General features: G+C 50.1%; 2 protein-coding genes across 3 annotated transcripts in view; one reads left to right on the forward strand and one right to left on the reverse strand.

The window, feature by feature from the left end:
- Window positions 1–13,657, forward strand: part of ZXDC (ZXD family zinc finger C) — a 38,196-nt gene extending 24,539 nt beyond the window's left edge. The window contains exons 8-10 of one of the 2 annotated variants that reach the window (XM_066247637.1): window positions 8,147–8,316; window positions 10,596–10,697; window positions 11,983–13,657. In XM_066247637.1, the coding sequence (XP_066103734.1) occupies window positions 8,147–8,316; window positions 10,596–10,697; window positions 11,983–12,069 (359 nt within the window). In that variant the 3' untranslated portion in view covers window positions 12,070–13,657. Of the gene's footprint in view, window positions 1–2,606; window positions 3,063–8,146; window positions 8,317–10,595; window positions 10,698–11,982 lie in introns of those variants that run through there. The other variant, XM_066247638.1, reaches the window with a different exon arrangement.
- A 223-nt stretch (window positions 13,658–13,880) lies between these two features.
- The window catches only part of CFAP100 (cilia and flagella associated protein 100), a 49,961-nt gene continuing 40,721 nt past the window's right edge, over window positions 13,881–23,120 (reverse strand). Inside the window, exons 14-17 of the mRNA XM_066246767.1 lie at window positions 18,178–18,313; window positions 16,639–16,844; window positions 15,064–15,157; window positions 13,881–14,182 (exon numbers count right to left, since the gene is read on the reverse strand). Of these exons, the coding sequence (XP_066102864.1) occupies window positions 14,072–14,182; window positions 15,064–15,157; window positions 16,639–16,844; window positions 18,178–18,313 (547 nt within the window). The 3' untranslated portion in view covers window positions 13,881–14,071. The remainder of the gene's footprint in view (window positions 14,183–15,063; window positions 15,158–16,638; window positions 16,845–18,177; window positions 18,314–23,120) is intronic.

Genomic DNA, 23,120 nt, shown 5'->3' on the forward strand with positions numbered 1-23,120 from the left:
CTCTATCCACTGTGCCACCACCTGGTCAGGCAAGCCTGTCCCTCTTATTGGAAAGTGACACCAGAAACAGGTCTGGGCTGAGGGTGTGCTCGTTGCTCCCTGCTACCAAGGTATAATTGCATCAAGGCTCTCAACAGAGGGTGCTGAGAAGTGATTTATTACATTATGTACCAATAGACTATTAAACCACACTAGCTATGTTTGAATCCAGAATTATTTCACATTTTAGAATGGAATATGATGCGTATGTTCTATATTTGTTAACATGCCTAGTTACTGCATTGGCACATTTCATTGAAATTTATTCACTTAAGTGGGATCAACTAATACTAAATAGCTTTAAAAAAAAAAGACTAAATAGCTTCGAGTTCAGGCCAGGTGTTACTGGAAAATTAGTTTTGTCACCAATTTTAGGGCAGGGCAAAGGTAGGTTTTGAAGCTTTCTAGGTTTTGGGACTGTGATGAAGGGATTGGTGTAAGTCCAAGAAGAGTGAGGTTGCAGGGCAATAGGGCTATTAATGAGTTAAGTAACTTAAACAGAGTTTGGATTTCATATTGTCAGTGCAGTAAAGTCCAAAGCACACATGCCGATTCTTAGAAAATGTGTGATCTGAATGATTTGAAAAATGAGTTATAGGGTCTAAAACCTAAGACCCTAGGGTTGCTGTTGAGTGTAAGAAATATTTTTTTTTCTTTTTTATTAAGTGGAGGCAGAGAGGCAGAGAGACAGGCTTCCACATGTGTTCTGACCAATATTTACCTGGCAAGCTCCCTACCAGGTGATGCTCTGCCTATCTGGGGCTTCTGCTCTGTTGCTCAGCAACTGAGCTATTTTAGTGCCTGAGGTGAGGCCATGGAGCCATCCTCAGTGCGCAAGGCCAATTTGCTTGAACCATTTGAGCCACAACTGCGGGAGGGGAAGAGGGGAGATTGGGGGAGGGCTGGAGAAGCAGCTGGTCGCTTCTCCTGTGTTCCCTGACCAGGAATTGAACCCAGGACTTCCATATGCCAGGCTGACACTCTATTGCTGCACAAACTGGCCAGAGCCAATTACCACTTTCTTTGTCTTTAGTATTGACGTCTCTCTCTTAAAATAAACCAACAATATTTTTTCAGTGTAAAAAAATAGGAAACTTTTATTCTTGAAGTGAATAGTTAGCAAAATAAGCTTTAAAAAAATTGTAACCAATTTCAGAACTATATCAAATGTCTCTTTTTCTGCTCTCCAGGGCAGGGGAAAGGGAAGAAAATACAGTACTTACTGATCAAAATAGTAAACAACAAAGGTATCAGGGGAGTCACACTCATTCGCTTTTACTGTAAATGAATGTGACTCGCCTGAGAGCAAAATCCCAACTACATGTTGTCTGGAAGAGGCACATTCTAGACAGAGATATTAAGGAAAGTTAAAATTAAGAAAAGAAGAAAAACAAGCAAAAATTACAAAGCAGTGATTTCTACGACTAGTATTAAAATCATTCAATTTACAGAAGAACACTTGGGGCAGAGAAGATTTTTTCTGTTTTGGGTTGATGTTCACATATAATCAGCAGAACTCTTAAGACTTGTGACCATTTATATGAATATGTATGTGAAGGCTTACAATATCAAACATTAGGAAGTAAAAACTGATCTAGAATTGGGTAAAAAAAAAACCTAGCAATATCCACAGTGGTTAACTCATTTGTAGAAAAATACACAGAAGATGTTTACAATGAGTAATAAAGTTGACTCAATAGATCCTACTCCATGACCATGGAATATTAATGGAAATTAAACTGAACAAATTTGGCCATCAAGAAAAGCATTACTAAGTCTTTAGGAAAAAATGCCGCATTCTGAGACTATATGTCTTTTACCATAATGTGGTAAAATAGGAAGTAAAAATTACTTGGAAAACAATAGATAACCTACCAAACTCTTGAATAAAAGATGAAATAAAAGTTAATTACAAATAGTTAATAGAAGAAATGGATAGCCACGTGGTTATGAGTTTGGAATCTGGGTAAGCAGTTTCTCTGTGCTTCAGTTTTCTTTGTAAAATGATAACGGAGGCAGCTCTATTGGATTCTTGTGGTGAAGTGAGATAATGTAGGTAAAGTGCTTACAAGCACTTGGAATCTCAGCTACTTCTGCTGTCAAGGATGAAAGGTAAGGGACATGGCTGACGCAAGCTGCAAGTTTGTGCTATGGATACCTTCCTATTAAATAAGAGAAAGAAAGCTAAGTGAAATAAAACTGTCATGTCAAGATGGGAAAAGAACAAATCTAAGAAGAATCAGAAATCTGGATTTTGATCTTGAGTGTGACAACCTGTTCAGATTTTTAAAAATCTGGGCGTGCTGCCAGGTGGGTCCCGGTTGGGCGCATACAGGAGTCTGTTTGCCTCCCCCCTGCTTCTCACTTTGGAAATATACAAAAACAAAATCATTCTGTGTGAGCCAAACAAAACATCTTTATGTGAATACAGCACCTAGCTTATAAGTTTCTACCTCTAAGCAGTTTTACCAAGAAAAAAATTCTTTTCACAGATTCAATGGAAAATAAGTATCATGTAAACTCTTAAAAGAAATTGGAATGTTTACAACAAAATGCATATTTTTCAGGAAAACAAATCATCATTACTCAGAAATGGTCAACAGATGTGGAAGAGGTTGCTATCCCAGAGCCTCATGCTTGCCCGTTGGTTCTGCAGCATCCACCAACCCAGGGGACATGTGGGAGAGCTGTTGCTGTAAGCTTTGTGGGAAACAGGAGGCTCCCCAGAATCTGAATGCCAAGTCCTGGCAAGGATACCCCCCCAAAAGGAAAACTGTAGGTTGATTTATGAAAATGGATGGAATGTTCTTAAACACAGGGTCTGGCATACATTTAATATTCTGATCAGTGGGGTTCAGTTCCATAGCTTCAAGATGGTTTAATGTCACTTGGTTTATCACAGTAGGTTGGTGAAGAACTTTTTCTCAACAGACTGTTTTTATCTTAAAAATTGATACCCATTACTGATGGAAATAGAATGTAATAAAGATTCCATAGCCCAAACAGCCAACTGAATGGTGAGTTACCAGAGGCATTCTACATGCACACAAGAATTAATTTTTTTACTATTATTACCCTTGGTATTATTTTGTTCTAGAGAGTCTTGCTATTGAAATAAAGCAAGAAAGAAAAATAAAATAGCTGTAGGGAGTAGATTTAGGTATGATTTGGTTGTTTACTGAAAAATCCAAAAGAAGCAACTGAAGGATGAATAAAACTTAAAAGATATTTAAGTGTCCAATTATAAATGTATAACCATCTGGAGTTTCTGTGTGGTAACAATAGCTAATTAGGAAATACAATGGAGAAAACACCTCACAATAGCAACGAAAGTTGCAAAATTTCCAAGGGGAAGTGTCACAAGTGTGCGGGTCTGAACGGAGGAGTGTGAAAGGACCTGGAAAGAGCACGGTGACTCCTTCCTTCCGACAGTTCCCTGTGCCCGAAACAACACGCTACCACTGCTTGCGTTCCAGTGCGTGGGCAGGCAGGCGGGAGCTTCTGATAAAGAAGAAAAACAGTCATCAGATGGTAAATGTGAACAAAACAAGGAAAGGGGTCTGATGGTTTCCAGTTTTAAAAAGTTGGGGGCCAGCCCTAGTCGGTTAGCTAATTCAGGATGAGCGTTGTCCCAAAATGCCAGTGTGTGGGTTTGATCCCCAGTTGGGCCACATGGAAATCAGTGACTGTGCAGCTAAGTGGAACAACAAATGAATGTCTCCCCCCCCCCATCTCTAAAAATCATTAGATAATTTTTTAAAAAATTAAAACGGTAGAGGCCTCACAGGAAAGTGCCGTGCAAAAGATAGGGGGGAGAGCTTGGCCAGCTCTGGGTGAAGGACCCTGGGGGCACCTGAGGCCGGAGGGGCTGTCGGTGGAGAGGCCTTTGTTGGCAGAGCTGTGTAGCCCTTGAGGTCTTTGTCAGAACTTGACTTTTCACTCAATCAAATGGGGAAACATTAAAGGCATGATTAGAAAAATGACATTTTTTAAAAGGATTATTCCAGCTGCTCTTCTGAAAAAAAGGGCAGAGGAGAGCAGAGCAGGTAGAGGTGTCTTGTGGCCCTCAGGCAAGAAGTGAAAGTAGCTGAGATGGGAGTGGGTCTGAGCAGAGGGTAGAGGTGGGTAAATTCTGGGCCTGTCTTGAAGGTGGAGCCAGCTGAAAGTTGCTGGGAGATGTGTTTCCAGAGAGAAGTCACTGCAGACATGCTAACTTCCCGTAGTATTTTAATGCCTTTCCATTAGAAGTTCCTGAGAGGTTTCAGAGCAGTTGTGTAAGGAACATGGAAAAACTAGCCTAGAAGATTAGCACCGTGCTTGCTAAAACATCTCACAAGCTACATCAAAACGGGGTGCTGGTACCCATTAGGCAGGCCAGGACATCAGTGACGCGCACCGCAACAAACCTGAAACCACACTGTAAAGGTGGCTCCAGTTATTGGCAAATGAGTGATGGCCTTTTAGGGAAGGGACCAAAGGCTGGGTATGTTGATAGGTTTGTATATGTTTGTGTGTAGAAACAAGTGGTAGAACATATTAATGTGTGGATAGTGTTGTTTTTCTGACAAGTTTGTGGATTTTTCAATCACTTTTATTTTTTGTATTAAGTGTACAGTAATTATGTAATTTAAAAGTGAATATCAATGCCCCTCCCCATTTAAATGTGAGAAATAGAGCAGCAGTGGCCCCTAGATGGAGCTCCAGTGGAGGTTTCTTTTGTATTTTTCTGAAGTGAGAAGCCAGGAGGCAGAGAGACAGACTTCCGCATATGCCCGACCAGATCCACCCAACAAGCCCACTAGGGGGCGATGCTCTGCCCATCTGGGGTGTAGCTCTGCTGCGGCCAGAGCCATTCTAGAGCCTGAGGCGGAGGCTATGCAGCCATCCTCAGCACCCGGGCCAACTTTGCTCCAGTGGAGCCTTGGCTGCAGGAGAGGGAGAAACAGAGAGAAAGGAGAGGGAAGGGGTGGAGAAGCAGATGGGCTCTTCTCCTGTGTGTCCTGGCCGGGAATCAAACCCAGGACTTCTACACACTGGGCTAACGCTCTACCACTGAGCCAACTGGCCAGGGTCCTGTGGAGGTTTCTTAAGTTGTACTGGGGCACCTGTCAACTAAGATGTTTGGCCTGGATTCAATTTTCCTTCCTAGAAGAGGGTGAGGGGAGAGCTGGAGGAACCAGGCCAGGGCCTGGCAATATGGATCTCGGCAGCTCTGTGGTTCCTGCTTTGAACACAGGTCAGCTTGTCGGACACGAACATGGGCAGAGGGTGAGGTGATGCTGCTGTGCTCTGTGCTACTGGTCAGTCTGCGCTGCTGGGATGTTGGACTGAATAATTGGGTTGAATTAGCCCTGAAATTAATTTTCACATGAAAACAAAAATCTTTGGGCATGTGAGTCCCAAGGCGGCTTCTTCCTGTGGCTGCCTTGACAGAGCAGAGGACCACACTGAGTGGGCTGGGGAGGTGCTGCTTGCCCAGCTAACTAGGCCGTTACAGGAAGCAGTTGTGACTTTTCTGTAGAAGAGAATTCTAATAACCTTCATATGGACACTGAACTTGAAAGCCCAATGGATAGTGAAGCCCTGGGTGAGTCTGGATGGGGGGAGCCTTGGCTACATTTGGAGAAACACTGCCTGGTGGTGTAGAGGGGGCTTTTCATATCTTGTGGACCTCATTTAGGCTCCCTGGGGCGGAAGGTGATGGGGAAGGACGGTGGCCTTTGGCCTGTTGCTGACGTGAGTTGGGGGCCTCTGCTCTGGTCTTTGTTTTACATGAGGGCTGAATTTGTTCCACCTGTCACAGTAGTTCTCTGTGCTGAGCTCCACCTGCCCAGGTTAGAGTCCTTCAGGTCAGGGAAAGCCTTGGAAAGCTACCCGTAAAGTGAGCCTCTTGCAGCACACTCATGGGCAACACCGCGATCCTCTCTGGAATTGTTCCTTGGGCCCAGGGTTTGTTTCTGTCCCTGAACTCAAGTCGTAGTTTTGAAGGCTGGCATAATTGGAAATCTCGTGAACCAAGGTAGCAGTTTGGTGGCAGTGACCTTCCTGTTGTTCTAGTGAAGAATTATGACTCCTGTTCTTGAAAGGCTGTGAATTTAGCTGTCCTGTACCTGCACCATGAGTGGATGACAGGGGTTCTCACAGTCTTGCTCAGACAGGTCTGTCTGCTGACGGAGCCACCACTGAACTTGTTTCTGTTAGCCGTATGCCTGCCTGTGGTCTCTTGTGTGCATCCTGGCTCTCTTGTCTCCTGTAGACACCCATGTTTCCTTCTGGTCCTCCCCCCTTGCTGTCCAGGGACTGAGCATGTAAGTCTGTACCTGGCAGCCTGCTAGAAAGCCCTTTTTAGCAGGTCTCTCACTCTTGTAAGGAGGAGCCTCTGTTTAACTAAAAAACTGTCCATGTGCATCCGATGACGTGAGTCAGGGTGACGGTGCCAAGCGGCAGTGTCTGGGGACTCAGAGCACCAGTTCTGGAGTCAGGAGTGAGGGCTGCGGGCTGCGTTACTGGTTGCAGTGGCCGTGGGTCAGCCTCTGACTGCAGCATCCTCTGTGAAAGAAGGACAATATGGAGCTGCCCTTGTAGGTGGTTGAGTCACGTGCATAGATTCTTTCAAAATCCTTGATCCGGGGCTGCTGGGAGCCCCAGTGACGAATCCAATTAAATATCTGTTTTGTTTATCACATCTCCTTCTGTGTATTCATATAATGTTTGTGTTGGAGCAAAACAAGGAAGACATTGGCAGTGCTGTGTGTGTTTTCAGGTCCCTGACCGTGGAGCCCAGCTGACAAAACTGGGTCCCATGCCCTCGCTCCATGTAGGCGTGCTCTCCCTGCTCCCTGTCCCACGTGCTCTGGTGGTCCTGATGGCGCCTGGCTTTGCACTCCGCCCTGTGCCAGCCCTGGCGTCTTGTTTGCTCTGGGAGTCTCTGTTCAGCCTTTCTCTGTGGGTTGCTACATTGGCCTGTCCCCGCTGTGCCATTGGACTTTCCCGTCCTTGGCGACTTTCCCAGGCTCTTCCCAGGGTTGGGCAGTGGGGGTGCTGGTAAATAGGCAGTTGGGGGACGGGAACCAGGCCCTGTCTGGGCTCTGCTTTGGTAGGGGTTTTATAATGTCACGTCTCCCGAGGTCCCAGTTCTTGCTGGGTGGCCCCTGATGTAGTTCTGGTTACTGTACACTGTTCTTTCTGGACTCGAGTGTGGTGGTGCCTTCTTGCTATACCCACCTGTTTTCTCCTCAGGGCACCATCGCTGCTATGCTCGGTGTATGAAGTCCCTCTGGATGTAATAACCTAGAGTGTTCCTGGGGTCCAGATGGACACTGGCAGATTCCCCAACTAAAAACAGTTTGTCAAGAGCAATGACTGCATTGTGACTGCAGTATACCCAAACCCTGCCCCAGTCTCTATGCAGTAACCCCTCCTGGTCCCAAGGGTGCCCTGTATTCCTTTACCATTGCCTTTTGATTATAAGCTTGTCTGTATCTCCCTGAAAAGCACACACCTTTGCACTTAGCGCACGCCAGCCCTGGAGGCCCCATGGTGACTTGTCATACATAGCCCAGTATCCAAGTAGTGAAGTCCAGTCAGGATTCGCGAAAAGAACATGAATAGCAGATTTTCCTTTGTCCTTTTATTTTTTTAAGTCTGTTTTTATGAAACCAATGAAGTGATGATTTTTGTAAAGGAAGCTGGGCAGAAATAGCCTGAAGGATGGTGTGACAGCCAGTTAGTGTGTGCCGAGGTGCCCGTCGGCGGGCTATGGCAGCCTGCTTACTGCCCTCTCCCTTTCCGTGGCTCCGCCGCGGGCAGTCATTGGCTTGCTCAGTGGCCCGAGAGCGCATGCCTGGACCTGCTGGACTCGGAGGGTAAGAACGGGCGGCTGGGTCTGACTGCTGTGTGTCCAGGAGACACGTATGGTGTATGTGTTAACCATTTTCTTGTTTCTTCTCCTCTTACCTTTTGATAATCCCTGTTTGGTGATTTTAATGTTGCAGGACTGTGCAGAGTGGCAGGTCCTGGGAAAGCTGTCTCCCCCAGAGTGAGCCTCTGTGCAGGCAGGGGCCTAAAAGTGCAGTGTTCAGTGCATTGTTGGTTTGTTTCATTTTAGGACCCTCAGGGTCTACTCAGAGAAAAATGAAAAGTGGCAAAGTCAGTCCTGCTCACTTGTGTGCAAGCCAGAGCAGTTGGTTGTATGGGAGCCTTGTGGTCCCCGGCGGAGACCCTCCAGGACCTCCTCCAGCAGCTGCGGTGCAGTGTGTCCAGGACCAGTTACTGCAGGTAAGAGCCATCTAGCTGGGAGGAGACAGGCTACAGAGTGTCCCGGTGAGAGCTGCGGGCAAGGCCTCAAGCTGTATGTCCCTGCGTGCTCCTTCCTGTCAGTGGAGGGCCCTTCCCCAGCCCTGCTTCTGAATTGTTGCCAGTCCTCTTTTATAAATTCTATACGATCTCTCTATAAACCCCGTTTCTGTCTTCTTCCTAGCCATTGTACTACGTTTGTTCAAGCTTTCATCCCCATTGGGATCAACACTTCCGAGTCAGAGTGCTCTCTGTGTGTTTGGTCCCCCTCCCATGCGGCCTGTCTTCGTACCTCGCTGGGAGTCCTGTGACATGTAGACACGCCCCTGCTCCATCCCTGTAGCTGTCTTGCAGCTGCTTGGGCCGCCCGAGGCTGGCCGCAGACAGGCACTTCCCCTGTGGGTGCCCTGTGGCCCCGGCTCCTCGCGCAGCCTGCCCTTCCCCAGACCTTCTTTCAGGGCTGGGGTACAGGGGCGGCCTCAGGCAGCGCTGGTCACTTCCATCTTTGGGTTCCTTGCTACAGTGTAGCACACCAGAGGCTGTAGCTTTTATATATTTAAGGTGCTAGCTTTTTCTTTCCCTGTTTTCTTCTTTATCAAACAGCTGTTCACAGTCAAGGCCAGCCACCTCTTAGACTAAGCCCAGGGCCCAGCAGATTATCTGCAGTTGGCAGCTGTTGAGTGGTAGACACATTTACTGCCACACCTGTGTGTACACTGTTATTTCTAGTCTCGTTTTTGAGGGGTCAGGATAGGGAAGTAAGGTACTTTGGGTTCTAGGACAGAAGAGATTGAAAAGCTGAGGATACGTCCCTCTGACCTGACCCGGTCACATACTAGCTCTTCTGTGTCCTGGGTACTCTGGGGCCAAGGAGCACCGTGTGGGAGGGGGTGCAGCTAGAGATTTTGTAGGACATCTGAGTCCTGAGCCGATCTGGAGGGAGGCGGGTGGTTGTCTTTGGGAGCTCAGGAAGGAGAGCAGAGTCTGCAGGGTGCGGGCAGGTGAGAGAGAAGCGAATGGCCTGTGCAGAGCCCGGAGGCCTGGGAGACAGGCCCAGGGAGCCGCCATGCTGTTCACACAGAAGCTGATGTGAGGGTTTCATGGGGGTGGGACTTGTCTGTGCAGTGATGTAAGATTCTCCCCAGATAGAGGGAGTGGAGGGGGTCTGGGAGACAGGCCCAGGGAGCCGCCATGCTGTTCACACAGAAGCTGATGTGAGGGTTTCATGGGGGTGGGACTTGTCTGTGCAGTGATGTAAGATTCTCCCCAGATAGAGGGAGTGGAGGGGGTCTGGCCCGGGCCTGCTGAACGTGGTTCAGGCCAGCAGGTCAGACGTGAAGAAGGCAGGACCCGCGGTTCAGCAGTGGAGACTGCAGGGAGCTAGTGGGAGGGACAGGAGCAGAAGCAGAGTAGCGGCTATTTTTCTAAGAGACGTCCAATCAAAAATGTCAGCTTCGAGGTGGAGAAACCTGGCTTTTAATCTTTTATCTTTCCCTCACTGGCCAGTGTAGTCCTGGGCAAGCTACTTAACCATGCCAGGCCTCCGTGTTCTCACATACAAGATGAGAGGGACACCGCTCAGGGCTGGCACAGCCACCTTGCAGTGTGCGGGGGAGGGAGGAGGGAGCTTTGGATGGGAGGGCTGTGGATGGCCCTGTGCTGGACGTGCACAGAAAGACCGGTGAAGTGTGAAGCAGTGTCCCTTTTCTGATCTGGATGATTAGGCACCTGGTAACCTCCCCCTCTTGGGAAGACCTTTCATCTCTAGTTCCTTCCAGCTCGTCTGTGGGCCGGGTCCAGCACAGAGGTAGCCTGCCCGTGAGGTCTGAGAAGGCTGCTGGGCAGCAGTGAGGACCCTCAGGGAGGGACGCCGGCAGCCTTTGCCGGAGCTCAGTAACCCGCAGGACAGAAACTGGCACTTGCACGGAGGGGAGGTGTTTGAGCGTGGGAGAGGACGGGACGTTCCAGAGGGGCTTGGCAGGGAGGAGCAGCCAGACGGCAGGTGGTTCAGGCCAGCTCAGCCCGCTGGCCTTGGGCTGGGGTCAGGGTGAGAGAGTGAGGACCACAGGGCGGGCAAGCAGCCTCCCGGCCTGATGCCAGTTCCTGTTGGGTTCTCAGGCCTTTCCTGGGTCCAGGTCGCGCCCTGCCTAGAATACAGTCAGGTGGGGCCAGCTCGGCGGCAGAGCAGTGACAGAGCTCCTGGCTGAGGTGAGGGGTGCTGCTGTGCCCAGTTAATACAACGTGTGCTGTTGCCTCCCCAGGACGACCCCTCAAGTGAAGGAGTCTTGCCGTTGGTGCTCAGTCCGCAGCCGTCCGCCTTCCGCCCCCTGTTTGCCATCCTTGTGCCCACCTGTGTCCACCAGGTCTGCTTCCTAACACTCTTGGGGTCTGTGGGTAGGACTGTCACGAGGCGTCCAGCTTCTGAGGCGTGTCACTCAAGTGAACCTCGGGTAGAGTCATTGGGTTGGTTTTCAGATTGTGCCTCTCTTTCTAGGAAAGGTAAGTAAATGGCCAAGAAATAAAAGGCTAAGACTAAAGCTCAAATTTGCTGTCATTATAGCTCCTACTTGTAAATAAGATGAAACCACTCTTTAAAATATTTTATGTTTTGGGATTCTAGTCATTTTCTTCTATGGGAAGTTAATTTTTAACCTGTCGGACAATAGACCCAGGTGAATTAAATAGTTTGCTTAAGCAGGTGGTCAAGCTGGGCACAGGTGGCTGTAGGGAATTCAGATTTAGATGTGGAATAATGAAAGTGTCAGCTTACTAGGTTTCTAACAGTTAAGCTTAAATATGTATTTAAAATCCATACAAATAGTAATTTTGGCTTTCTTGTATTCAAATAGGGCTAGTAAACATTTCCCTTAATGTCAAAAATATATATTGGATAAAGCACTGGTGTGATATGGGGTGGGGGTGGGGGTCCCGGACTGCTGGAATGGGATAAACTGGAGGGTGGTTTCGTACCACAATCCGGCAAGCCTTGTGAGTTGTCTGCTGCTTCTACCTGGTGTTCCCACTCACAGGATCCCTCCTACAGAAGTCAGGAGGATGCAGATAGCCAAAAGCTGGTCATCATGGCCTTGAATCTAATGATGCAGAAATATTTCTCTGGCAGGAAGAGGTGGATTAGATGGGTGATGATTGTGCAGCTGTGGGCCTGGTCAGCCACTGATGACACAGGTGGACACCTGTTGTAACTGTGAAAGGTGCTTCCCACATATGAAGTGGGGGAAAAGGGTTAAAAGTTAAACAAGGACAATCTCCCCTTCCCCTTCCCCTTCCCCTTCCCCTTCCCCTTCCCCTTCCCCTTCCCCTTCCCCTTCCGAGTCCTCAGCGTCCCAGGTTGACACTCTCCACTGCGCTCCACCAGTCAGGCGGACAGTTTTATTTTTGAGAAAACCTATAACACAGTATTGAGTTTATTTTTCCTGATTTTTGTTTATATTTAAATTTCTTTCTTAAGGGAACATATGTTTAAAATAAGGGGAGAACAAGTCCTTTCTGAGGAAAGTCAGAAGCACCCTATTGGCTAGCCCACAGGTCCTGCTGCCAGCTGTTGGGTGGCTGTGTGGTGGCCTCTGAGGTGGTCCTTCCCCGCTCAGCTGTCCACTCTGCCCCTCATTACTCTGTTTGGTTTTGCAGGAAGTGCCTCCTGCAGCGGGAGGGGCTGCTGGCCCTGAGGACACACAGCACATAGGCATCGCCGCCAGCCTACAGGACCCGCAGTGAAGCAGCCTCCCTGGGGGCCTGGGCATCGCCGCCAGCCTACAGGACCCGCAGTGAAGCAGCCTCCCTGGGGGCCTGGGCATCGCCGCCAGCCTGCAGGACCCGCAGTGAAGCAGCCTCCCTGGGGGTCTGGGCAGCGCCTCCGGTCTGCGAGGCTCTGGTTCATGGTCTTGCAGGCCGGGGTGAGAACCCATTGGTTCTGCTCAGAAGGTCAGCCTCGTTCTTCAGAGACTTTTGGGAACACTTATTGAAAATGTTTTTCTTATAGTCTTTCAGGAACCAGTTTGGGGCTGTACTTTTTGAAACTGCCTTCTCCAAGCAGAGTGCATCGTGAGGCAAGCATTGCCTTCCTCAGAGAGCACACACCTCTTCGTATTTGCCTGTGCGCGTGCGTCCCTTGTCCCGTTTGGTCTGAGCCATGCAGCACCAGCTGCATGTATAACGACAGACTGTGCAGGGACTAGAGTACAGTACCCTAGTCAACTTCACCCGGAGTGAAACCAGATGGATGAGGTCTTTCAGCTTATGTATTGAAGCATCTGCCCTGAGAGAGAAAAATTTCCATTTGGCCCAGCCCCTTGGATGGTGTTCATAGTTGGGTTAATTTTGTCACACTGTGGGGCAGAAGTGGGGTTGTTGTCACAGAATGCCAAATTCTGATCTGTGTTCTGGCAGACCAGGCAGGCGCTGGTGTGAGAAGAGAATACTGAGGGTGAAGTGGGCACATCGGGGGCCCTGTTAGCGAGCCCTCTGTGTAGACTGAATTTTGAGCTCCTAGTTTGGGGATGGTAGAGTTAAAACATTCAAAATAATTTTTCTAAATTCTGTATTTGGTTACTAATGTTTAATAGTAACTTGACAATGGTGTATAATGTTCTGAATGCTATAAATTATGTGCAAGACTAGGGTAATGGCATGTATATGTTTTTGTAGAGGTTGAGGATGTACATATCATGTTTCACCATATATTTCACAAAGGAAGTTCTGTCTTGCGGAAGGAAACAAGTTGATAACCTTGCACATATTTATTTGTTAATTGGTTAGTGGACTGGACATGCTCACTCAAAATGCTGTTTTTGCCTCGTGCTTTTTGAAGTGTTTATTCACATGCTGTTTTGGTTCTCAGACTTGGAATCATTCAAACACTGCCCAGTCTATGTCCTTTTGTTTCTTGAGTGTTTGGACTTGGGCTTTTGGAAGTGACCCCAGCGTTCAGGATTCCTCTCTGTCCTGTTCTGGGGTGCCACCTGCTCCTGCTCCTGTCAGTGCTGCCCCACCCAAAGGAAGCTAGGCCCCGTTGGCAAATGGTTCATGCAGAGCTCTGTGCTGCATCGCAGCTCAGGTCTGTGCCCCCGGCACCTGCGTCTCCAGGCCCTCCGAGACCCTCTGCCTCTCCAGGAGCCAGGCTGTCTGCCACGTGGCCGTGCCCCGGCCTCCTGCAGGAGGATGGACCGCTGGACCTCTTCCCACACATCCCCCAGGGAACGGCCACTACACATGGTTGACACTGGCTGTCAGTTCTCTGGGCAGTGAGGTTCCCTGCTGTCAGTGGACCCAAACAAATGAATAAAAGTGTTTGTATAGTTATGTACTGAAGGTTTCGCTTGGCTTAATTTAAGGACTTGTGTATGGTGCTGCACTCACTCTTCCTCGTCAGTAGTAATCATCCCTCCACTTGCCCAGCTGGAGGCTCACTCTTCTCAGTGTTGGGGCTGGCCCTTACTATATACACCCCGCAGGGACCTGGCTCTGCTCTCTCAAAGCAGTTGTAGACGGGAGCAGATGCGCTCCTTCCCTCAAGCATTCGCTTAGGGTTCAATGATGAAAAAGGGGCACATTTGGGAATGGGGTCTGCCTTCTTAGGCCATAAACACCAGTCATGGGGTTTATTTCATGTGAGTAAGGAGCTGTACAGCAGGAGGCCATAGGGGCACCGTAGTGGCCGCGTACGGGTCCTGACAGCCCAGGTCGCTCCGTGCTGCGGTCTTCCCTGCGCCCGCGCAGGCTAGGTGAAGAAGAACAGCTGCTCCTCCTTTTCCTTGTCCAGCAGCTCGAACTCAGGCTCCTTAGATTTCATGGCCGGGGGCTGGGAGCGGCACACCAACCTCCTGCCTCTCTGTGTAGGAAGAGGACTCAGTGACCGTTTGCCTGTGGCCTTAGCACACCAGAAGTGCTGCCTAACTGCTGAAGTCACACCCCCGCTGGGAGGCTGGGGAGCTGGAGATGTGGGCCTCTGGGCACTGGGTCCAGCTGTCAGCTGAGGGCTGGAGTTGCCGAGCTGACTCGGGAGTGTGTCTGTTCAGCACTAAAGCCTGTGCCCTGAGGTGCCAGCCCCTACATGTGTGGGGGTGGGACACCTGGAAACACGGATGGCAAACACCAGGCTAAACAGACCCATCTCTTGCTGCAGGGATTACGGGGACTCAATGCTGTGCACCATTCCTCATGGGACAGAGGAAAGAGTGCTGGTCTATTCTGGGAAGCCCGACTGGCCTTGTTTGTCCATTAGGTTCAGGCTCGGGGCTGCGTTATAGACCACGCCTCCTGTTGCCAGGACCAAAGCAACAGGCTGCTCCTGCTCATTCTTTGTGGGTGGATGCCTTGGGACGCAGCAGTCAAGGGGACCCTAGTGCTAGGTGACAAGCTTGACCTGAGTGCAGGTTGTGTAGAGGGACTCTGGGCAGCTGAGCTGTTCATGCTGGCTCTCCGAGCCTAGGGCTTGCTCCTGGGCAGAGCTGGTAGGGCATGACCAGGCCAGTCACTGACTGGGAGTGTGTGTAGGAGAGCTAGTAGCCCAGGGGAGGAGCCCTGAGGGTCGACAGGAATGGGAGACTGCTATTCCCTGGCCTTGCTCTCCTGGCCCTAGGACCCCTGCTGCAGTGTCTGCCAAGGGTTCAGGAGAGCAGGCTCGGCTGCAGGCCCTCTGCTTCCCCAGCCCTGCTGTGCCTGTCATGGGACTCTTCCCCGGCAGTAGCTCCCCGGAGCCACCCTGCTAACCTTCTTTTTGATCTCGGCCTGGGCGCGGGCCTGGGCCCGTAGGAGACGCTCCTCTTGCAGCTGCTTCTGTACCCTGGCTTTCTCCTCCCTGAGTCTGGATGGCAATGGCAGCAAGAGATGGATTAAGGACTAGAGGGCCCAAGGGAGGCTCTCCAATCCCCTTCCACCTCTTTCTTCCACAGCTCTCGGGCCATGCCTGCCCTCTTCTGAGACGACTTCCCACTGTCTCCACCCTTCCTTTCCAGGGCAGGCCTTGTTTCTGCCCCTGCTCCTGGGAAGCTTCCCAGCTCTGGCTCCTCTGCGAGACAATCTAAGGGTCATCATCTCATGCCCTCCGGAAGCCCAGGTTCCTAGGTCGTCATCCCCGGTCACATCCATAACTTAGGTGCCTATGGCTTCCCTGTCATGACCCCTGAAGGCCTGGACTCCAGCAGGGTTAGTAGTTTTGTCTCGTTTCTGTTTGTGCTTCTGGTCCTGACTCCTTTGCCCAGGGTGTGCCCTGAGCAAGGTACCAGGGACACAGAGGACGAGCACTTTTGCTCATGGGAGAGAGAGATGGCTGTCCATAGGTGGTGTGTCTTGAGGCTCCGCACAGGAGTGAGTGAACCAGGTAGCCGCCGGGCAGAGGAGGCCTGGCCCGGAACTCACCTGTACCCCGCTGGGTCTCCGAGGAGTTCCCCAGGCCTCCCCTCAGAGGCTGGGCCCATGCCCCCCATGTTCAGTGTCCTGACACCACCAGTTCTGCCCATCTGTTCCTGCCAGTGTACTGTGGGCTTCCCCCAACTGCTGCCATCGTCTCTGCCTTTTCCCTGCCCTAGGCTCTAGCGGTGCCATCCTCTTTCCCTCTGATCCAGTCAGGAAAATGTCCCCCGTCCTTAGTGGCGAGGCTGTGCTAGCCATCCCTTCCTTTGGCTCCTGGGCTCCCTGACTGCACGACATCCCCTTCTCCACCAGAGGGGCTTCCCTCCCTGGGGCTGAGCCGGGTGTCTCCTCCACCAGAGGGGCTTCCCTCCCTGGGGCTGAGCCAGGTGTCTCCTCCACCAGAGGGGCTTCCCTCCCTGGGGCTGAGCCGGGTGTCTCCTCCACCAGAGGGGCTTCCCTCCCTGGGGCTGAGCCGGGTGTCTCCTCCACCAGAGGGGCTTCCCTCCCTGGGGCTGAGCCGGGTGTCTCCTCCACCAGAGGGGCTTCCCTCCCTGGGGCTGAGCCTGGTGTCTCCTCCACCAGAGGGGCTTCCCTCCCTGGGGCTGAGCCGGGTGTCTCCTCCACCAGAGAGGCTTCCCTCCCTGGGGCTGAGCCGGGTGTCTCCTCCACCAGAGGGGCTTCCCTCCCTGGGGCTGAGCCGGGTGTCTCCTCCACCAGAGAGGCTTCCCTCCCTGGGGCTGAGCCTGGTGTCTCCTCCACCAGAGGGGCTTCCCTCCCTGGGGCTGAGCCTGGTGTCTCCTCCACTTCTCCCCCCAGAACCCTGGCATGGCGAACCAGGGTCCTGTCCCCTGGGCTCAGGAGTTCTTGGAAGGCAGGCCAGCAGGGCCTGTCCAAAGCGGGAGCAGGGCTGTGGGGGGCAGCCTGCGCCCTCACCTCTGGCGCCGCTCCTTCTCCTTGGCCTTCTCTGCCTGCTCGATCTTGACCTGGGGCACACGCTCCAGGTTCTCCAGCAGCTCGTCCAGCTGGTGCTCGATGATGGTCAGCATCTGCACGGTGCCCAGGTTGGACTCCTGCTGGAGGCCGGCACACTGCCGGTACACGTCCAGCACCTTCTGGTTGAGGCTCTCCAGCAGCTTGTCCTACGAGTGGGCGTCACACCCGTGAGTTCCCCCTGGTCCCCGCTGTGTCTGCCCCCAGTCCGTGGTCTGCCCTGTAGGCTTGGCACATGTCCCAGGGCCCTGCTCGGCGCTGTGAGCACTTGGGAAGTGTGGGGAAAGCAGAACTTGGACACCTGGACTTTCACGGCCAGAGCTGTGACCCCCTTGCTGTTTTGTTGTCAGCTACATCTCAGGTTCCAGCGCCCCGGGGGGCTCATGCCTGTGGCTTGGCACCTCTGTCCTCCCCACAGGACCACATCCTGTGACCTACTTTCTGTGTGGTCTTGGCCTGATGCACTCCCCTCTCTGAGCCTGTTCTGGCATTCAGAAAACAGCCCCCTGCCCCCCAGCTGACACACAAGTGTGCCTAAGGACTAAATTAGGGACAGCAGGCAGAAAGACCTGTGCCAGGCACAGGGCAGAGCCAGTGTGCACTGACAGCCAGCAGGAGGTAGGGGCACACGGGCCTGTTCATCGCGGCTTCATGGACCTGGCCCCGGGCCAGGCATGCAGTAGGAGCTTACTAGGAATCTGGGTGAATTAGGGAACGGGCTACTCAAGAAGGGTGTGTGCCACATCCTGGTCCCACTGTCTGGAACGCCCCTGGCTTTCTGTGCCCTTGGAATTCACATTCTCCCAGCCGAGCCTGTGGACGGCCCGTCTTCCTCCAAGCAGGGTCACTGGCTGGGCACATTGTACATATTTAAGAAACAAACATATTTGTTGAATGAAAGAAGGAATGGAGAAGGTGTTTTGGGCAGCTGACCAGTCATTGGTGCAGAAAAACACAGGTTGCCTCGGGTTCGGGGCCCAAGGGCCTTCTCTAGCCGATGCACTAGAGAAGGTCAGGCCGACAGAGCCTGGAGGGGGTGATGAGCTACGGCAGCCCCAGAGCACAGCTAACTGCAGCTGTGCTTTCCCACTCTCAGAGTTCCAGGCACTGGACCTAGCAGATGCCTGTAGTAGCCCCCTCGCCCCCGGTGCCAGCCTGTAGCCACCGGCAGAGGCAGATTAAAGTTGGTTGAGGCCCCGGACGCAGAAGAAAAGATTGGGCCCCTTAAAAAAAAGAGGGGAAAATAAAAATACATGTTAACCATATTTTTAAATAAAAAATATTATGTACTATAAATGTTAAAATTGCACATATGAAACCAAACTTGGTGGCATTAGAAAAAGTGTAAAGTTGGGGTTTTGCGGGGCCCTTTAGAAGTCAGGGCCCAGGGCGCGTGTCCAGTGTGCCCACCATTAACTCCGCCTCTGGCCACCTGCACTCCTTCCACAGCCACTGCCTGCTGGCTGCGATCTGGGGGCCTACCTCCTGAGCGCCCTTGTACTCGCCGAAATGGAAGACTCGAGCTTTGAGCTCCAGCTCAGCAGCTGTCTCCTCCTCCTTGGCGATGGCCATCGTCAGTGTGGTGACCAGCTGCTTCAGCTGGGTGACCTCCCTGTCCCTGGATGGGAAACCAGGAGGGCCCTGCTCACTCAGTGGCCCAGACTATGACTGCTCCCGCTACTGTCCCAGGGCTAAGGGACCATGACTGTCAATTGTCTGCATGCCCGAGGGTCAAAGGAGCTGGGAGATGCAGGGATAGACTTTAAGATCTTTAACAATTGACATTAAGGACAAAGTTTAGTATATTCACACAACTGCACAATCATTGCCATAACCTAATTTCAGAACATTTTTATCACGTAGAGAGAAACCCAGTATCCATTAGTGGTCACGCCCTATTCTTGACCCCCACTTTATGTCTCTTTCCTGGACAATTGTATAAACGGACTCATATGCATGTGGCCTTTTGTGTCTGGCTCTTTCATTCAGTACAGTGTTTGCAAGGTCCACCGATGTGCCATGTGTCATGTCAGAACTTCCTTCCTTATGACCTCATATAAGTAGTTCATTGTGCAGACAGACTACACTTTGCTGACCCACTCATCTGTTGAAGGACACGTGGTTTCTGCCCTTTGAGTCGAGGGAATAATACTGCTATGCACATTCACAGACAGGTGTTTGTAGTTCTCTTGGGTGTACATTTAGGAATAGAATTAAAACAATTTTTAAGTGATATAAGAAAAAATTTAAAAATAAAAATCTTTCACAATCATGGCAGACTGACCATTATACAGGAATGGGTAAAGTAGGTTTGCAGTTATATGGAAAAAGGCATGCAGGTTACAGTTATAATACAGGAATAAACTCTGTTTCATGTACTCACAACTGTAAGTCTACATTTTTTTTTTTTTTTTACCAGAGACACAAAGAAGGAAAGACAGGGACAGACAGGAAGGGAGAGGGATGGGAAGCATCAACTCGTAGCTGTGGCACCTTAGTAGTTCATTGGTTGCTTCTTATATGTGCCTTGACCAGGGGACTGCAACTGAGCCAGTGACTCCTTGCTCAAGCCAGTGACCTTGAGCTTAAGCCAGCGACCATGGGATCATGTCTATGATCCCACGCTCAAGTCGGAAACCCCGTGCTCAAGCCGGATGAGCTCAAGCCGGAGACAGCTGGTGACCTTGGGATTTTGAACCTGTGTCCTCAGCATCCCAGGTCGGCGCTCTGTCCACGGCACCACCACGTGGTCGGCTGTGAGTCTACTGCCCACCCTGAATGCTGAGGTTTCCCAATCTGGAATCCCAGCGCTTAGTAAGGCTGGCATGGCTTCACCCAGTGCAGGCAGCAGCATGCAATTCCCGGTCACAGTGACTGCGTGGACATCAGGCCACTTCACCAGCAGTGCCTGGGAGGCCCAAAGCTGACCCCCTACTCCCATAATGATTTTGTGGCTGTGTCTCAATTTGTTCATAGAACCTACTGGCATTTTCTTGGTCTTAAGCAAAGTGCCATAGGCTGCTGCTCTTTTGCCCACTAGGGGTCCCAAGGTCTGTCACCTGTACTGGCATAGGGCCACAGCCCCACAGCAGTCCCCAGACTGCATTTCCCAGCTGTGGGGACAACGCTGAGTCCAGAAGACTGAGCGTGAGGGTTACTGAGCTGGTCTGGCTGGTTCTCTTGGGCTGAGTCTCAGAGGTCGTGTCCAGAAAGGCCATATGCAGCTCACAGACACCCCATCTGTCAGGGTGCTGGTGGCGCGCAAACAGGTCACCTGGGGTGACAGCAGAGAGCACCTTCTGGCATCAGGTCCTGCTTTGCCCTAACCGCGAGCGCCCGCTGCAGGGATGGGTACTTTGGGCTCAGTACTATGTCTTCTAAAAGATACATGATTGCATTTGGCTTTAACCTGGGGCTTAATACTTCCTTCACTTTTAATGCCTTAACTGGTCAGTGTGCTGTCATCCTACAGATCCTACCATCCGACCGGTGTTGCTCCTCTGCCATCCTTGTTATCTGGATATGGTGGAGGTGATTGGGATCATTTCTCCCTACTAGTTCTCTTTAAATGTAAAATTCTTAGGTCACAATCTTTTTTTTCTCAACTAGATTCCCTCCTCTAATTTACAGGAAATGCAGAGGCACAAGGGCCACACTGTTCGTTGTTGCTCCTCAGACTGGTGTGGGCATCACCTGCATGTTTGACAAAGATGCAGAGTCCCGGCCTCAACCAGGACCTGCCCAGTCAGAGACTTCGTTTTACAAGATTCCCAGGTGAGTCCAGTACACACAGAGTCACAGGAGGACTTTGCTGCCAGAAAAGTTACCTGGGTTCTCCACAGGTGGACTGCAGGGGGACAGTCGGATGGAGAGGGAGCCTGGAGATCTAAAGGGTTTAAGGACAGCCAACTGAGGAGTGTGATCTTAACTTGGATTCTGATTCAAATTACCAGCTTAAAAAATGCAATCACATATGGATTATGGGTATTAAATATTGAAGATTGCTGGGGTTTTTTTGTTTTTTTTCAGGGACAGAGAGAGAGTCAGAGAGAGGGATAGATAGGGACAGACAGACAGGAACGGAGAGAGATGAGAAGCATCAATCATCAATCTTTCATTGCGACACCTTAGCTGTTCATTGATTGCTTTCTCATATGTGCCCTGACTGCAGGCCTTCAGGAGACTGAGTAACCCCTTGCTTGAGCCAGCGACCTTGGGTCCAAGCTGGTGAGCTTTGCTCAAACCTGATGAGCCCGCGCTCAAGCTGGCGACCTCGGGATCTCGAACCCGGGTCCTCTGCATCCCAGTCCAACGCTCTATCCACTGCGCCACTGCCTGGTCAGGCAGATTGCTGGTTTTTTTAAAGATAAGATGATGGTATTGATGTTATGTTAAAAAGCCCTATCTTTTTAGAAATCTTTAATATTTACAGATGAAATAATGTAATGCCAGGAATTTGTTTAAAAATAATAAGGAAGATGGAGAAGTGGATGGGGTCCAGGAGGAAGGAGATTGGCGGTGAGCCAATCACTGTTGAAGCTGGTGGTGGGACTGGAACTCACTATTTTCTCTAATATATATGTATGAAATTTCCTTAAAGTTATTGGGCTGAATTGGAGAAGTTATAGGAAGTTTTTTTAAAGTTAACAAGAAAGGATTCCTTTATAAATACTTGGAACAGTCTGACTGGGTGGTGGCCCAGTGGATAGAGCATTGGACTGGGATGCAGAGGACCCAGGTTCAAAACTCTGAGGTCACTGGCTTGAGCGTGAGATCATAAACATGACCCCATAGTCGCTGGTTTGAGTCCGAAGGTTGCTGACTTGAGTCCAAGGTCGCTGGCTTGAGCAAGGGGTTACTTGCTCTGCTGGAGCCCCTTGGTCAAAGCACAAATGAGAAAGCAATCACTGAACAACTAAGGTGCCACAACAAAGAATTGATGCTTCTCATCTCTTTCCCTTCCTGCCTGTCTGTCCCTATCTGTCTGTCTCTCTTGCTAAAAAAAAAGAAAAAAGAAAAAAGAAAAAAAATGTGGGGACATATAACCAGAAAGTCTAGTAGACTGGTAGTATTATAAAAAAAGAAAAAAAAGGAAAAAAGATTTAGCATCTTTCTGCAGAAATAGAGGGAGATGGCAGAATAGGAAGCACTAGGAATCTCTCTCCCATCTGGACAATAATTGCACAGGCAGAATCCGATGAAACCATTTGGAATTCTGGGGTGTCTAAGCTTGCAACTTCTAGGGGAAGCCTGGACAGTAATTGCAATTAATTTCAGCAAATTTCAACTCTGAGCATAGTAGCAACTATCCAGCCTTTGTTCAGAACCAACTGGCAGGCACCTGTGTACGTTTCCTGGCGCGCTTGCATGGCCTGTGGGAGCTAACTAGGGTGGGCAAAAGGATCCTGTCCAGATATTGGAGATCTGAGCTCTGATCACTGATTGGTACTTTTTTTTCTTTTTTTGGTTTTATTTTTATCTTTTTAATTAAAATTTTTAATTTATTGTACTAATATGGATTCAAGTGTCCCACTCAAAATAACACCCTCACCCCCCAACCACGTGTTCCCCATTACACCCTTGTTGCCCCCCTGCCCCTAACTCCCTCCTCCCTTCCCTCCATTCCCTATGGGATTTGCTGTCCTGTTACCTGTATCTATGTGTTACATATATATAATTTCACTAATCCCTTCACCTCCTCTGATCCCTTCTCCTCATCCCCCTTCCCTCTGACAGCTGTCCCTCTGGTCCCTGTGACCCCACCTCTGCTTCTATTCCATTCCTCAGTTCACCATGTTCATTAGATACCACATATAAGTGAAATCACATATTTTTCTTTCTCCGCCTGGTTTATTTCACTTGGTATAATAATAATCTCCAGGTCTATCCGTGCCATCGCAGTAGGTAAGATTTCCTTCTTTTTCATGGCTATCTAGTGTTCTATTGTGTATATGTACCACTCCCTTTTTATCCACTCGTCCTCTGACGGACACTTGGGCTGTTTCCAGATCTTGGCTATTGTAAACAATGCTGCAATAAACATGGGGGTGCATATCTTCTTTTGAATCAGTGTTTTCGCATGTTTAGGGTATATTCCTAAAAGTGGGATAGCTGGGTCAAAAGGCAGTTCCACTTGTAATTTTTTGAGGAATCTCCATACTGTTTTCCACAGAGTCTGCATTCCCACCAGCAGTGCAGGAGGGTTCCCTTTTCTCCACATCCTCGCCAGCACCTGTTTTGTGTTGATTTGTCACATTCTGACAGGTGTGAGGTGGTATCTCATTGTGGTTTTTATTTGCATTTCTCTGATTGGTGACATTGAACATTTATTCATATTCCTATTGGCCATCTGTATGTCCTTTTTGGAGAAGTGTCTATTCAGTTCTTTTGCCCAGTTTTTAATTGGATTGTTTACCTTCCTGGTG

Source organism: Saccopteryx bilineata, chromosome 11 (assembly GCF_036850765.1).
Source record: "Saccopteryx bilineata isolate mSacBil1 chromosome 11, mSacBil1_pri_phased_curated, whole genome shotgun sequence".
NCBI classification, from domain to species: Eukaryota; Metazoa; Chordata; class Mammalia; order Chiroptera; family Emballonuridae; genus Saccopteryx; species Saccopteryx bilineata.